At 41.9% G+C, this 12,630-nt stretch overlaps 2 protein-coding genes across 4 annotated transcripts; both read right to left on the reverse strand.

Moving 5' to 3' along the window:
- Window positions 1–795: 795 nt before the first annotated feature.
- Window positions 796–5,064, reverse strand: LOC106603303 (gap junction alpha-3 protein). Of its 2 annotated transcripts, none has more exons than XM_014196814.2 (2): window positions 4,713–5,064; window positions 796–2,093 (listed from the first exon to the last, which is right to left on the reverse strand). In XM_014196814.2, exon 2 carries the CDS (start codon window positions 2,067–2,069, stop codon window positions 987–989), a length of 1,083 nt encoding a protein of 360 aa, XP_014052289.1. In that variant the 5' UTR covers window positions 2,070–2,093; window positions 4,713–5,064; the 3' UTR covers window positions 796–986. The 2 variants fall into 2 exon arrangements, with proteins under 2 accessions (XP_014052289.1, XP_014052288.1); XM_014196813.2 differs by having other exon boundaries at window positions 796–2,118.
- A 2,360-nt stretch (window positions 5,065–7,424) lies between these two features.
- cxb1 (Gap junction beta-1 protein) lies at window positions 7,425–9,659 on the reverse strand. Of its 2 annotated transcripts, none has more exons than XM_014196587.2 (2): window positions 9,267–9,659; window positions 7,425–9,087 (listed from the first exon to the last, which is right to left on the reverse strand). In XM_014196587.2, the coding sequence occupies exon 2, from the start codon at window positions 9,071–9,073 to the stop codon at window positions 8,351–8,353; it is 723 nt and encodes a 240-aa protein (XP_014052062.1). In that variant the 5' UTR covers window positions 9,074–9,087; window positions 9,267–9,659; the 3' UTR covers window positions 7,425–8,350. The 2 variants fall into 2 exon arrangements, with proteins under 2 accessions (XP_014052062.1, NP_001133422.1); NM_001139950.1 differs by having other exon boundaries at window positions 9,509–9,598.
- Between the last annotated feature and the right edge of the window lie 2,971 nt (window positions 9,660–12,630).

A 12,630-nucleotide genomic window follows, 5' to 3' on the forward strand; every position in this document is an offset into this window, starting at 1 on the left:
TTCGATTGGCCTCTCTCTTTGAGACTCCCTGGCAAACCTCTCCAGATAGAGGTATGGCACTTGTCCAGGGAGTACCCTTTACCTCATACTTGGGTCTTGTCTGCTGGCCATGGGATTGCTCTGTACAGTAACATAACTAAAGTAGAACATGAGCCCACCTCTGCTTGTAGCACTGCACATAGGACACAGCATTGAGTCAATGCCTCAAACATCTGATGTTTTTCAGTTGGAGAAGTTCTGTTTTCAGGAGTAAAATGTTTAATGTGAACGAACTACTTCGAACAAGTAAACAAAATGATCCTAAGCCTCTACAAAAGGTTTTAGTTACTGGCCCCTGACAAATGTGATTTTATCCTGCTTTAAGTTTTTGTTTTCACCCCTCAAATGTTATCTTTAAAATGTTTGTTATTCAAGTAAAATCTGGTGTACATTTCTTTTTTAAGATAAGGCAGACATGACTCCATTCTTGTAGAGAATGTCACGAGAGGAGACAAGATTATCTTCAATATTGTTCCTTCCCTAACCTTGCTCTCCTGATACAATGTTTTCTATGAAAGGCACATTGTCTACTTTGGTACAGGGTGATGTTTAGGGTGTGGAAATGGGCTAATGCTGCGTTTTGACTGATACCTGTGTTGTGTATACACCCTGGTTTTATACTAGGGAAATTGTCCAAAAAATTCCAATACATATGCTGATGTGCTATCATGTGTGCAATGATGTCAGAAGGGGAAAAAACAGAGTTTGTTGTTTGCAGTAACTTCTTTGTTGTAATATCACAAACAGCCGTGGCAGTTTCACCATTAAGAATTCCAGCTTTAATGCATCTCCGACAGCCACTCGGGTTCCAATTCTGGCACCAAGTCAGATTAGGTCCAAGGCCCAATACTTTTTTTCTGCCACCTCAGGTGGAAACACAAAAGTTTAGATCTGTAGGCCAAGCCACTGTATAAAACCCTGTGGTGGAAATAAGCCATAACTGTCCCTCAGATCTTTAGATCGTCTAGTCTGGTCTTATTATTGCTGTGCTTGCTGGATCGACTTGGTCGTCGTTGGTTCTCTGCAGGCGACCCCGGAGCAGAACTGGAACCTTTATTTTCTGTGGTGTCACCCCCTTCTGGTTTACTGTTCCTCTCTACGGCCAGGTTGTCTCTGTTCTGCTTGTAAGCCACTTTGCTGCTGTAGGGGTGGTAGGCAGTGTCAGGCTCAGTCAAGATGTACTCGTCTGCATGGTAGGGCTCAGGGGCTGGGTGGTGCCTGGGGAAGTAGTTATAGTTCGGGACAAAGGGCACTACTGCCTCGCTGGGGGCCTTGTACCCTGCCTCAAATGTGGACTGGGCACGTCTATACCGGAGGCCCTGGCGGCACTTGGTGAACCCCAGGTGATACATCTCGACTAGATTCAGTAGCAGCGAGATGAACGCCACTGCCAGCATGAAGAGGATGAAGATTGTCTTTTCTGTGGGCCTGGAGATGTAGCAGTTCACCACGTTGGGGCAGGGTGAGCGGTTACAGGTGTACAGTGGCTTCAGCTCAAACCCATACAGCAGGTACTGAGCTACGATAAATCCCACCTCAAACAGGGTCTTGAAGATGATGTTGAAGACATAGGTGCGCAGCAGGACCCCACGCAGGCGGATGCGGCCCTGATCGTCCCGGACTGGGGGCTTTTTGGGCTTAGTGTCGGGCAGCAGCTGCTGCTTGTCATTGTGGATGGCCAGCTGCGCAGCCAAGTCTTTCTCCTTCTGCTTCTGTTTCTCCTCCATGCGCACCAGGTGCAGGATGTGGCCCAGGTAGATCAGAGTGGGCGTGGACACGAAGATGATCTGCAGCACCCAGAAGCGGATGTGAGAGATGGGGAAAGTCTTGTCATAGCAGACATTCTGACAACCAGGCTGCTTGGTGTCGCAGGTGAAGCCAGACTGCTCGTCACCCCACACCTTCTCAGCTGCAGCTCCCAACACCAGGATCCTGAAGATGAAGAGCACGGTCAGCCAGACCTTGCCCACTACAGTGGAGTGTTCCTGGGCACTCTCCAACAGCTTGCCCAACAAGTTCCAGTCCCCCATAGTGGCTCACTCATAGGCTCAGTCCTACAGAGAGATCCAAAACAGGAACCTGCAATCAGAATAAAAACATACAAACTAATGCACTGCATAAGAGACAAACATCACAATTGCATTGAAAACCGTTGCATAGTAACTTGGAGAGCTTGAGAAAAATGCCTCGCCATTGCTATATCATTACACCTAGGGTGGCATAATAAAAGTACCTACGTGATGCATTTTCATTTGTAATGTATTTTGTTGTAAACTCATGAATTTGAAGATAAGAGCCAAATCTTTTTACTGTGGCTATACAGACCTTTCCAACTCAATAATTTGTTTCTAGTTTTTGGCTGAGGTGCAGTTTTTTTTTATTTGTTTGAGAGGGTTTCTGTAAATTAACCGGATTCACTATCATATATGAGGTTCTGCTTCAACTTTATGTGGTTCTGTTTCTTCTAGCATGACAACATTTGTCAATACCTTAATTTGGTCTATGCACCATGCAGAGACCAACTAATACGTGAGATTGGTGCTTCCTGGTAATAATTTGCCATAATTTATCTGAAGAGAAAGTAATGTCCAGACTTTGACTCATTACCAACCTATGGCCTTGTCATTTCCACACAATTTATTTTTCACAAGCTGGAGCCCTAATCCTCAACATTTCCCCAAAATGTGAGAAGTTCTGAAAAACATGAAAAATAGTGTAATGTTGGTCATGTTCCTGGGTTATTGCCATATGCTTGTGAAATGTCTTGTAGAAAAGCTCAGGGTGGTGTGTATGCATATTTTGGGGTTTTCCCTTCATTATCCTGAGATATATACATTTCCTCAAAGTTCCTCTGTTTTTATTAGCATGTTTGATTTAATGAACACACCCCAAGCAACAGCAGGATATCCACCCTTAAAGTAACACCTGTTTCCTTGAGGAGAAACCTCCCATCAAGCAGACCACTATCTTAGGTTGCAAAATTCTGGTAACTTTCCCCAAATTCCCAGGTTTCCAGAAATCCTGGTTGGAGGATTTCGGATTTCCTGTTTTTTGTCACTTTATTCCGGGAATCTTTCAACCAGAATTTCTGGGAATTTTGGAAAGTTTGCAGCCTTACCAATGTAATTTTATTCATTATAGGTGAGATATGAGCACGATGTATGAATGGATGATGTACAGGTAACTGCCAAAATAAAGGAAACACCAACATAAAGTGTCTAAATAGGGCGTTGGGGCACCACGAGCCGCCAGAACAGCTTCAATGCGCCGTGGCATAGATTCTACAAGTGTCTGGAACTCTATTGGAGGGATGTGACACCGTCCTTCCACGAGAAATCCCATAATTTGGTGTTTTGTTAATGGTGGTGGAAAACGCTGTCTCAGGTGTCGCTCCAGAATCTCCCACAATTGGGTTGAGATCTGATGACTGAGACGGCTATGGCATATGGTTTACATCATTTTCATGCTCATCAAACCATTCAGTGACCACTCGTCACTCCCATCAAGATAGAAATTATTCTCCATAGGCGATCATTCAGAATATCTGTGTATTTATTGGTGTTTACCTTGCCCTCTAAGGGGTTGAGCAGACCTAAACCATGCCAGGAAAAAGCACCCCACACCATAACAGAGCCACCAGAACCCTCATTTACTTGTGTTTCCTTCATTTTGGCAGTTACCTGTATATTCATCACACTCGTTGTACTTAATTGTAGGCTACTTTATATGTTGTATTTAGTGTATACAGTATGTGATAGCATATCAGGAATAGATCATAGAAATAGGTTGTCTCCCATTTAAAAGGTTATAGACCAGTATATGTATCTCATACTGATCCTGTTAATAGTCCCAGAAGTGAATAGTCCCCTGCCTGTCATTTTAGTAATACAAATATCATGTATGAATGTCTATTGTATGAAGACTAAGTACTGACTGTACCCACTACCCAGAGAGTATGCCCTGGAGCAGGTGGTGGCCTGGCCACTGTAGCTTACTGCCAGGCAGTGTAAACTGAAGATCAGATGGAGGAGCTCCAAGACACACATACTGACACACACGGCAGGTTGCAACTCTCCTCTGCCTAGATATAGATTAATGGTACATTCCCAGGGGTTGAGTGGATACTTTAGTAAACACACCTAGTCATTGATGCAAGTTGAACTTGCCTCTGGAAGTTGCGGTCAGGTTCCCAGATGAGTTTCCCATAGGGATTTTAAAATGATAAAATAAACGAAGCTGCTGTTACCTAATAGCCTTTCATGACAGTGTACATGTGGATGGCCAATAACTTTTCTCAATCTAAGACTTGTCTGTTTACATTCATCATAGTCCATGATCTAATCATCTCTGACTTCATCTGTTAAATTCTGCTCTTATTACACAGTAAATCATATTTTATAACAACACTGGCCTGGTTAGTAGACTGCACTGCAACTACACTGAAATGGTTGTCTTCCCTAATTACAGTTTGAAGTTGAACCATTTCAGAAATTCAGAGACTAATATTGACCAACCTGCTTTTGGAATTGTAATACACACTTTATTATGATACAGTGAAATTACATAATTACTGGCCTCTTGCAGTATGACTGCAGGGACCACTAATAAACATGATTTTACAATGTACGTTTCTTCAGTTGAAACTTTTATAGACACAGTGTGTCAAGACCCACCTTCCCATGATGCTCATCTCCAGTGAAATTGCAGATCCAGTGGTGGCGTCTCCGCTTAGGTCGCTATCCATCACAGTCTATACCGTGGTAATCCTGTTCCCGGCAAGACCATGTCCTTGGATAGTGATGACACTAGACTTCTAATGTTAAGCTATCTTGTCTACAAATGGTTTCGACAAGTTTTTAGCTCTTGTTGAATCTGCTTACTTACGCCCCATAAATGTGTCCTGTAAAAGTAACCACCAATAGGACCTCTGTAAGAACCCTTTTTCACTGTCAGTTAGCTAGGATGAGAGCACTCACTCCCTGTAGAGAATTATAAAGCCCACTGCTAAAGTGGTGTTTCTTTACGACTGAGTGGCGTGTAAGTAGTCCAATGGAGGGGGGGGTTTAAGTCTTGCGTGGTATGGTTCTAAATATAATTCACTGTGAAGGGAGTGACTTTGCTATCACTAAAGGGGGATGTGTGTATGGGGTGGGGGGGTTGGAGTTGAAAGGTGAAGTGTTCCAAGTCCTGTGGCTGTGTGGGGGTGGGAGAGCATCAGAAAATGGAAAAAGGTGGACCCTCCCTTCTTTGTTATGGTTGGGATTGACTGGCACGTACTGTGTCATTGTTGACAGGCTGACAGGAATCTCACAGTCTGTGGTGGTTGTAAATTCAGTAGAGGACATCCTTCCAAACAGAAGCAGTTATATTTACTTTCACTGAAAGAGACAAAACCATGTTTGGTTAAACTGACCTCGGTTCATTGTAGGGATGAAATCATACCCCTTTAAGCATCAAATTGTATGGTCAGATAAGTCAACAGAGAACACATATGGTACACTGCAAATCTGCACTTTGAAAGGCACAGTATGAATGCTAACCATATGAAGAGTTTATTTCCAAAACGCTATATCCACAGTTCTTTCACGTTTGTGTTTTTTCATCAGATATTATTGCTTATGGGTACTTTCGTGTGTGTAAAATATTACTGTTCTCCGATTTTTAATTAATAGATCTAACTTTTCTTTTTTTTTTTTGCATTTACTATAAATCGCTCTGGATAAGAGCATCTGCTAAATGACTAAAATGTCAAATATAAATGTTTTACAAACAGATCAAATATGACTGTATTGAATTATTAAAATAATAATTATATTGATGTCACAAAATGTAGATATTTGTTACATTTGACTGTGTAAAACCTAGCAGTACTTATTTCTCTGAGAGTGAGGCGGATATATAGTATTTTGCAAAAAAACATGACTATTTATCTTTTTGAAATGAAACCATCAAGTGATAGATTTTAAACAAACACATGTCTGGCACGTATGCCATGATTAGATAGTGAAAAAACACATTTCTTTCAGAATTTCTTTAGACAATTAATGCTAATTTGACAACGTTTCTGAAAGTGGATATATACCGTTTTGGAATGAAGCTCTTCATATGACCAAAATTTGCTGTATTTATCCAGCTTGTTAAAAGCAAAGTGTCTGATAACAACTCCAGATAACATCTACATTTAGTGGAGCTATACATAGCGGACAGTGAAAATCATTGTGATTAAATGTCTTCCTTCTGTCAGACCTCACACCTCATAGACTCTATATATGGTCTCTTTTGACGTGCTCTAGAAAAAGAGAAATGCCCCCTCACACGTGCCCCTGCTAGGTCCAGCTGTCCCAAGGGTGAATATTTCTTAGGCTCAGAGGCTGACCCCTCACAAGGCTATGCTATTGATAACCTGGGACCATGCACTCTACCCAGCCTGTCTGAGTCTTTAATCACTGAGGCTGCCTCAGACATTTCCTCACAGGCGGTCTGACAGCTCACGAGAACTCTAGCCTACCTCTGTCTTTTAGAAAGCTTCCCGAGACTTCATTATTTGATTGTGTTTAAAAAATAAATCTATGAATTGAACTTTTTCCCCTTCAATTCTTACTCAATGGCACTGTCAATTGATGACCATAACAGCAGAGAATATATAAACCATTAGTACCTAATGTTTTGGCTTAGTTGTATATGTTAATGCTGCTCTCCTGTGGCTTTCTGAAGTATTACATAAAGGTAACATCACCTTGTAACATAAGACCACATAAAAAATAAAGGAAACACTTGATTAAATGAGGGATACAAAGTATATTGAAAGCAGGTGCTTCCACACGTGTGTTTCCTAAGTTTATTTACGCAATTAACATCCCATCATGCTTAGGGTCATGTATAAAAATGCCCAGTTGCCCATTATTTTGGCTACCAATCCTAGAAGAAGAGATCTCTGTGACTGAAAGAGAGATCTCAAAGGAGCATAGGGGGTTTAAAGGGTGTGTTTGTGTGTGTGTGTGTGTGTGTCTCACCAGATCTCAACCCTATTGAACACTTATGGAAGATTCTGAGCAGTGCCTGAGATGACGTTTTCCACCACCATCAACTAAACACCAAATTATGGAATTTCTTGTGAAAGAATGGTGCCGCATCCCTCCAATAGAGTTCCAGACACTTGTAGAATCTATGCCAACTTTACCAAGGCGCATTGAAGCTGTTCTGGCAGATCGTGGTGGCCCAATGCCCTATTAAGACCATTTATGTTGGTGTTTCCTTTATTTTGGCAGTTACCTGTACATAAAGCATTCAGAATACACTAACAAGCATATACGCATATAGTTGTGTTTACTACCAGCTCATTATAATATTTCCATGTGGCTATTGTACATAATTAAACTCAAGTGTTTTATTAGGAATTTCTAATTTTATTAGGTACAGCAATAAAAATCAGTGCAATACATTCAATATAAGAAGGCATGGTATACAACAAAACAGGGACTAAAATGCTATATATATTATGAAGTAAAAACTTTACAGTACCACAAATTCTAAACATCTATTATCCTTATACAGCAATGCTGTATATACTGGTAAGAAAAACAATGAAATAGACATTTAAACATGTTCTCTGATCATTCGGTTCTTCCATCGTAACTTAAACTTTGAAAGTTAAGCATATTTTCTCATTCATTATCCATTCTATATTACTCTATACACTTGCATAATCAGTCTCATTCATAGCATTCAAACCACCATTCAGATGTCTTGAAGTACCCACTTGATATTTCACTATGAAAGTGAGGTAGTTATTAGTGGTGCTTTGGAATGGCCTCATAGTTATTAGTAATACTCCACCACAACCACCAGATGTTGGTTAAATTAACCACTTGGACAGTTTTCTTGGGTTAATATTTACAATGGACAATTGAACCCATACACAGGCTTTGTCCTAAGCACGCCACATTATCAGTGATTAAACTGGCTGTCAGGAATTGAAAAATATGTTTAAATCATGATATAGAATAGATGATGAGATGGTTTAGCTGCTGGTATATTGAATTCAGATGAATTTGAGGCGTTGCAAGTTAAGGGCACGTTAATAAATCAGTTTACCATACTTTTCTTCAGTCTCCTCTTCTGTTGAGTTTGTGTCTATATCCAAATTGATATTGTCCTTTTAATCACATCCATTTGAAGTATAGAAAAAGTGTCGACACCTCATCATGGTGCAGTAAGCAGATTAATGAGTGTTGTTAAGGCCCTTACCTTGAGCTTTGAGCATGTTATGTAACCAATTAGAGTTATACTGCCCTGGTCCGTTTAGTTTGTTCTAGTAAGAGCAGAGCTTTTGGGTGATCCATGCCCCCATGGTTGAGTCTCCAGCATTGCTTAAGTGCCTACCGCAAGCCTTCCCTGCCAGGAAGACCACCTCTGCGATGTTGAGCAGGATACAGATCCCTGACACAGCCAGCATGAACACAGTGAAGACAGTCTTCTCTGTGGGCCTGGACACAAAGCAGTCCACCGTATTGGGGCAGGGGTACGAGTCACACTTGACTAGCCGGATCATCTTGTAGCCGGGATAGATCATGTAGAAGAGATACATGAAGGTCACTTCGAAGATGATGCGGAAGAACAGGCTGATGATATATGTCCACCAGAGGGCACCTGTGATCTTCATCTTCTGGGTCTTGATCTGCTCCAGGTCCTTGGGGCTGGCCCGGCCAGACAGTTTATAGAGCTTCTTGTCGATGTGTCGGCGATGGGCAACATGCATGGCCACCAACAGGGCCGGGGTGGACACCAAGATGAGCTGCAGGGCCCACAGACGGATGTGTGAGATGGGGAAGAAGTGGTCATAACAGACGCTGTTGCAGCCGGGCTGCTGGGTATTACAAGTAAAGCCAGACTTCTCGTCGCCCCACACACTCTCTGCTGCAACCACCAGGACCAGGATACGGAAGATGAAGAGGACAGAGAGCCAGATACGACCGATGCCAGTGGAGTGTCTGTTTACACCGCTGATGACGGCATAAAAGGACGCCCAGTTCATTTTCGATTCCAGGTCTGAAAAACAAGGTTGACATTAAAATGATTTCATTGTAGAAGCTAATAGGTCAACAATGTTGATCATTTGTTGATAATTTTGCATTAAAAAATTAGCCTTACATAAGTTAATTATTTCCACAAGATTTCTTTATACAAATACTAATTGCACGGATTGTTACTAAAAACACAGATCTCACATAACCCGATTCACCAGTCAACAACACTGTCCGACCAGCACTGGTCAGCGACTGAGATATTGGGAAATCTCAATAAAGCCATCCATTCTTTAAAAGCAGAATCCCCCAAGACTAATTCCATATTCTTCAAATCCAACAGCAACTGAGCTCTCTCCAGCTTGCTATATTTCAGATCTATTTAATTCCATTCCAGTCATTCCTGCCATGCCAGAAGAAGAGACTTGGAGAGATGGAGAGGTTACCAAGCTCAACAGGAGGTGTAAGAGGCATAGGCGGCACCCAGGGTGGAGGACAACGTTGACCCGCCGGTGTAGCGTGGACATTGATGTGCGTCCAGTGGAAAACCAAGCCTCTCTACCAGCCCTGACGTTGGTGTGCGGCTTAAGAGCGCAAGTCTTTGGTCTGGCACAACACATCATGTGACCTTTTTTCCCAAAGTCACTGGGAAGGGTGTAACTGCCCCCATGTGACCATTGTGCCATGTTGACACTGGCACCAACCTGCATGGTATATCTGTTGCCTTCCCACAGCCAGACTGACCACAGACTGGGATCGTAGTGGGGACAATTATTTAATGTTCTATAATATATGAAGTGCCATAACAAAAACTATGATATGTCAATGCAAATTGTCCCTACAAATAACAGGGTTCAGGTCTATTTCACTTTAACTCATTCAAATCAATATATAAATGAGAAAACATAAATATTTCAAATAATTCCCTATTGAAATACTGTACATCTTAGAGTATTAATTATGATTTCCTAAATAAAACCTTTACTTAAAGCTATTATTCAAGATTTGCATGTTATTTATTCTTACAGTGTGCACCCCTGATTTTCTTATATATACAAATGTATGTGGACACCCTTTCAAATGAGTGGATTCGGCTATTTCAGCCACACCCGTTGCTGACAGCTGCATAAAATTGAGCACACAGCCATGCAATCTACATAGATAAACATTGGCAGTAGAATGGCCTCACTGAAGAGCTCAGTGACTTTCAACATGGCCCCGTCACAGGATGTCAGTTTGTCAAATTCCTGCCCTGCTAGAGCTGCCCCGGTCAACTGTTGTTATTGTAAAGTGTAAAAGTCTAGGAGCAACAATGGCTCAGCTGTGAAGTGGTAGGACACACAAGCTCACAGAACGGAACCGCTGAGTGCTGAAGCATGTAACGCGTAAAAATTGTCTGTCCTCGGGTGCAACACTCATTCCCAAGTTCCAAACTGCCTCTGGAAGCAATGTCAGCACAATAACTGTTCGTCGGGAGCTTCAAGAAATGGGTTTCCATGGCCGAGCAGCCGCACACAAGCCTAAGATCACCATGCGCAATGCCAAGTGTTGGCTGGAGTGGTGTAAAGCTCCCCGCCATTGGACTCTGGAGCAGTGGAAACATGTTCTCTGGAGTGATGAATAACGCTTCACCATCTGGCAGTCCGACGGACGAATCTGGGTTTGGTGGATGCCAGGAGAACGCTACCTGCCCGAATGCATAGTGTCAACTGGAAAGTTTGGTGGAGGAGGAAAAATGGTCTGGGGCTGTTTTTCATGGTTTGGGCTAGGCCCCTTAGTTCCAGTAAAGGGAAATCTTAATGCTACAGCATACAATGACATTCTAGATTATTCTGTGCTTCCAACTTGTGGCAACCATTGGGATGAATTGGAATGCTGACTGCGAGCCAGGCCTAATCGCCCAACATCAGTGCCCGACCTCACTAATGCTCTTGTGGCTAAATGGGAGCATGTTCCTGCAGTAATGTTCCAACATCTAGTGGAAAGCCTTTCCAGAAGAGTGGAGGCTGTTATAGCAGCAAAGGGAGGGCCAACTCCATATTAGTGCCCATGATTTTGGAATGAGATGTTCAACGAGCAGGTGTCCACATACTTTTGGTCATGTAGTCTATTTTACAAGCAATCTATTGTGTGGCTGTTACTGGTTATGAAAAATTAAATAGAACCCAAATGGTGCTTTTAAATCATGTTAATACATCAAATACAGCTTTTTAAGGATAGTTTTAGAATTTTAGAACCCTATTCACCAACATGTAAATCATGACAACAAAAGGAAAATAAAAACGTTTTTTGTACACTTAATTTAGATTTCACAGTTGTAACAAATTATTAAATTCATAAAATTACCTTCAGTAGAAGTAGTGCACAAACACACCAAGAAATAATTGAGTTACCATTAGTATAGAAATAGTTTTTTCCATTAGTGACTATGTGAGACAAAACACCATGAGTTTGCATTGCTAATGATTTCTCTCACACTAGCCACTGCCCTGCACAGTCAGTCATATGCTCTTGTGTGAATAATTTACATACAATAGCTGCTTTTATTGGATCCAACAAGCCCCTTTAGAATTCGCCTACCCTCAGCAAAGGAAAGAATCTGTGTGGACACAAAGAAGCCTGTCCTATCTATTGTGAACTGTGCTGCAAGGGAAGTGGAGGCTCCTTTTGACGCAATACGGAGTAAAAAGTACAAAATCCAAACAAAGAAAGTCTAACCACATGCAGAGGGAGTAAATCTTATAGATAACGGTTGAGAAATAAATGCTCGCTGTGTGCGTCACAGTGTGTGTGATATTTCCAAAGACATTCTAACCTTTCCTTGCATACCCACCTGCTGTCAAAAGGTTCAGAGGAATACTCTTAAATAGTCTTAAAGAAGCCTCAGACAGATCCACATCTAGAGGGAGCTAGGTCCACGGATGACACACTAGCCTTGTTTATGCCTGCCGCTGCAGAGTTGCAAAGAAAAAGTCATATCTCCGACTGGCCAATAAAAATAAAAGATTAAGATGGGAAAAAGAACACAGACATGGGACAGAGGAACTCTATCTAGAAGGCCAGCATCCCGGAGCCTCCTGTTGACATTGAGACTGCTGTTTTGTGGGTACTATTTATGAAGCTGCCAGTTGAGGACTTGTGAGGCGTCTGTTTCTCAAACCAGACACTCTAATGTACTTGTCCTCTTACTCAGTTGTGCACCGGGGCCTCCCACTCCTCTTTATATTCTGGTTAGAGACAGTTTGCCCTGTTCTGTGAAGGGAGTGGTACACAGCGTTGTACCAGATCTTCAGTTTCTTGGCAATTTCTCGCATGGAATAGCCTTCATTTCTCTGAACAAGAATAGACTGACGAGTTTCAGAAGAAAGGTCTTTGTTTCTGGCCATTTTGAGCCTGTAATCTAACCCACAAATGCTGATGCTCCAGATACTAAACTAGTCTAAAGAAGGCGGAAGTACGGGGGGAAAAAATGTATGAAATGTATGCATTCACTACTGTAAGTCGCTCTGGATAAGAGCGTCTGCTAAATGACAAAAATGTAAATGTAAATGACGTAAATGTAAATGTA

This window comes from Salmo salar, chromosome ssa04 (genome assembly GCF_905237065.1).
Source record: "Salmo salar chromosome ssa04, Ssal_v3.1, whole genome shotgun sequence".
In the NCBI taxonomy this organism is placed as follows: domain Eukaryota; kingdom Metazoa; phylum Chordata; class Actinopteri; order Salmoniformes; family Salmonidae; genus Salmo; species Salmo salar.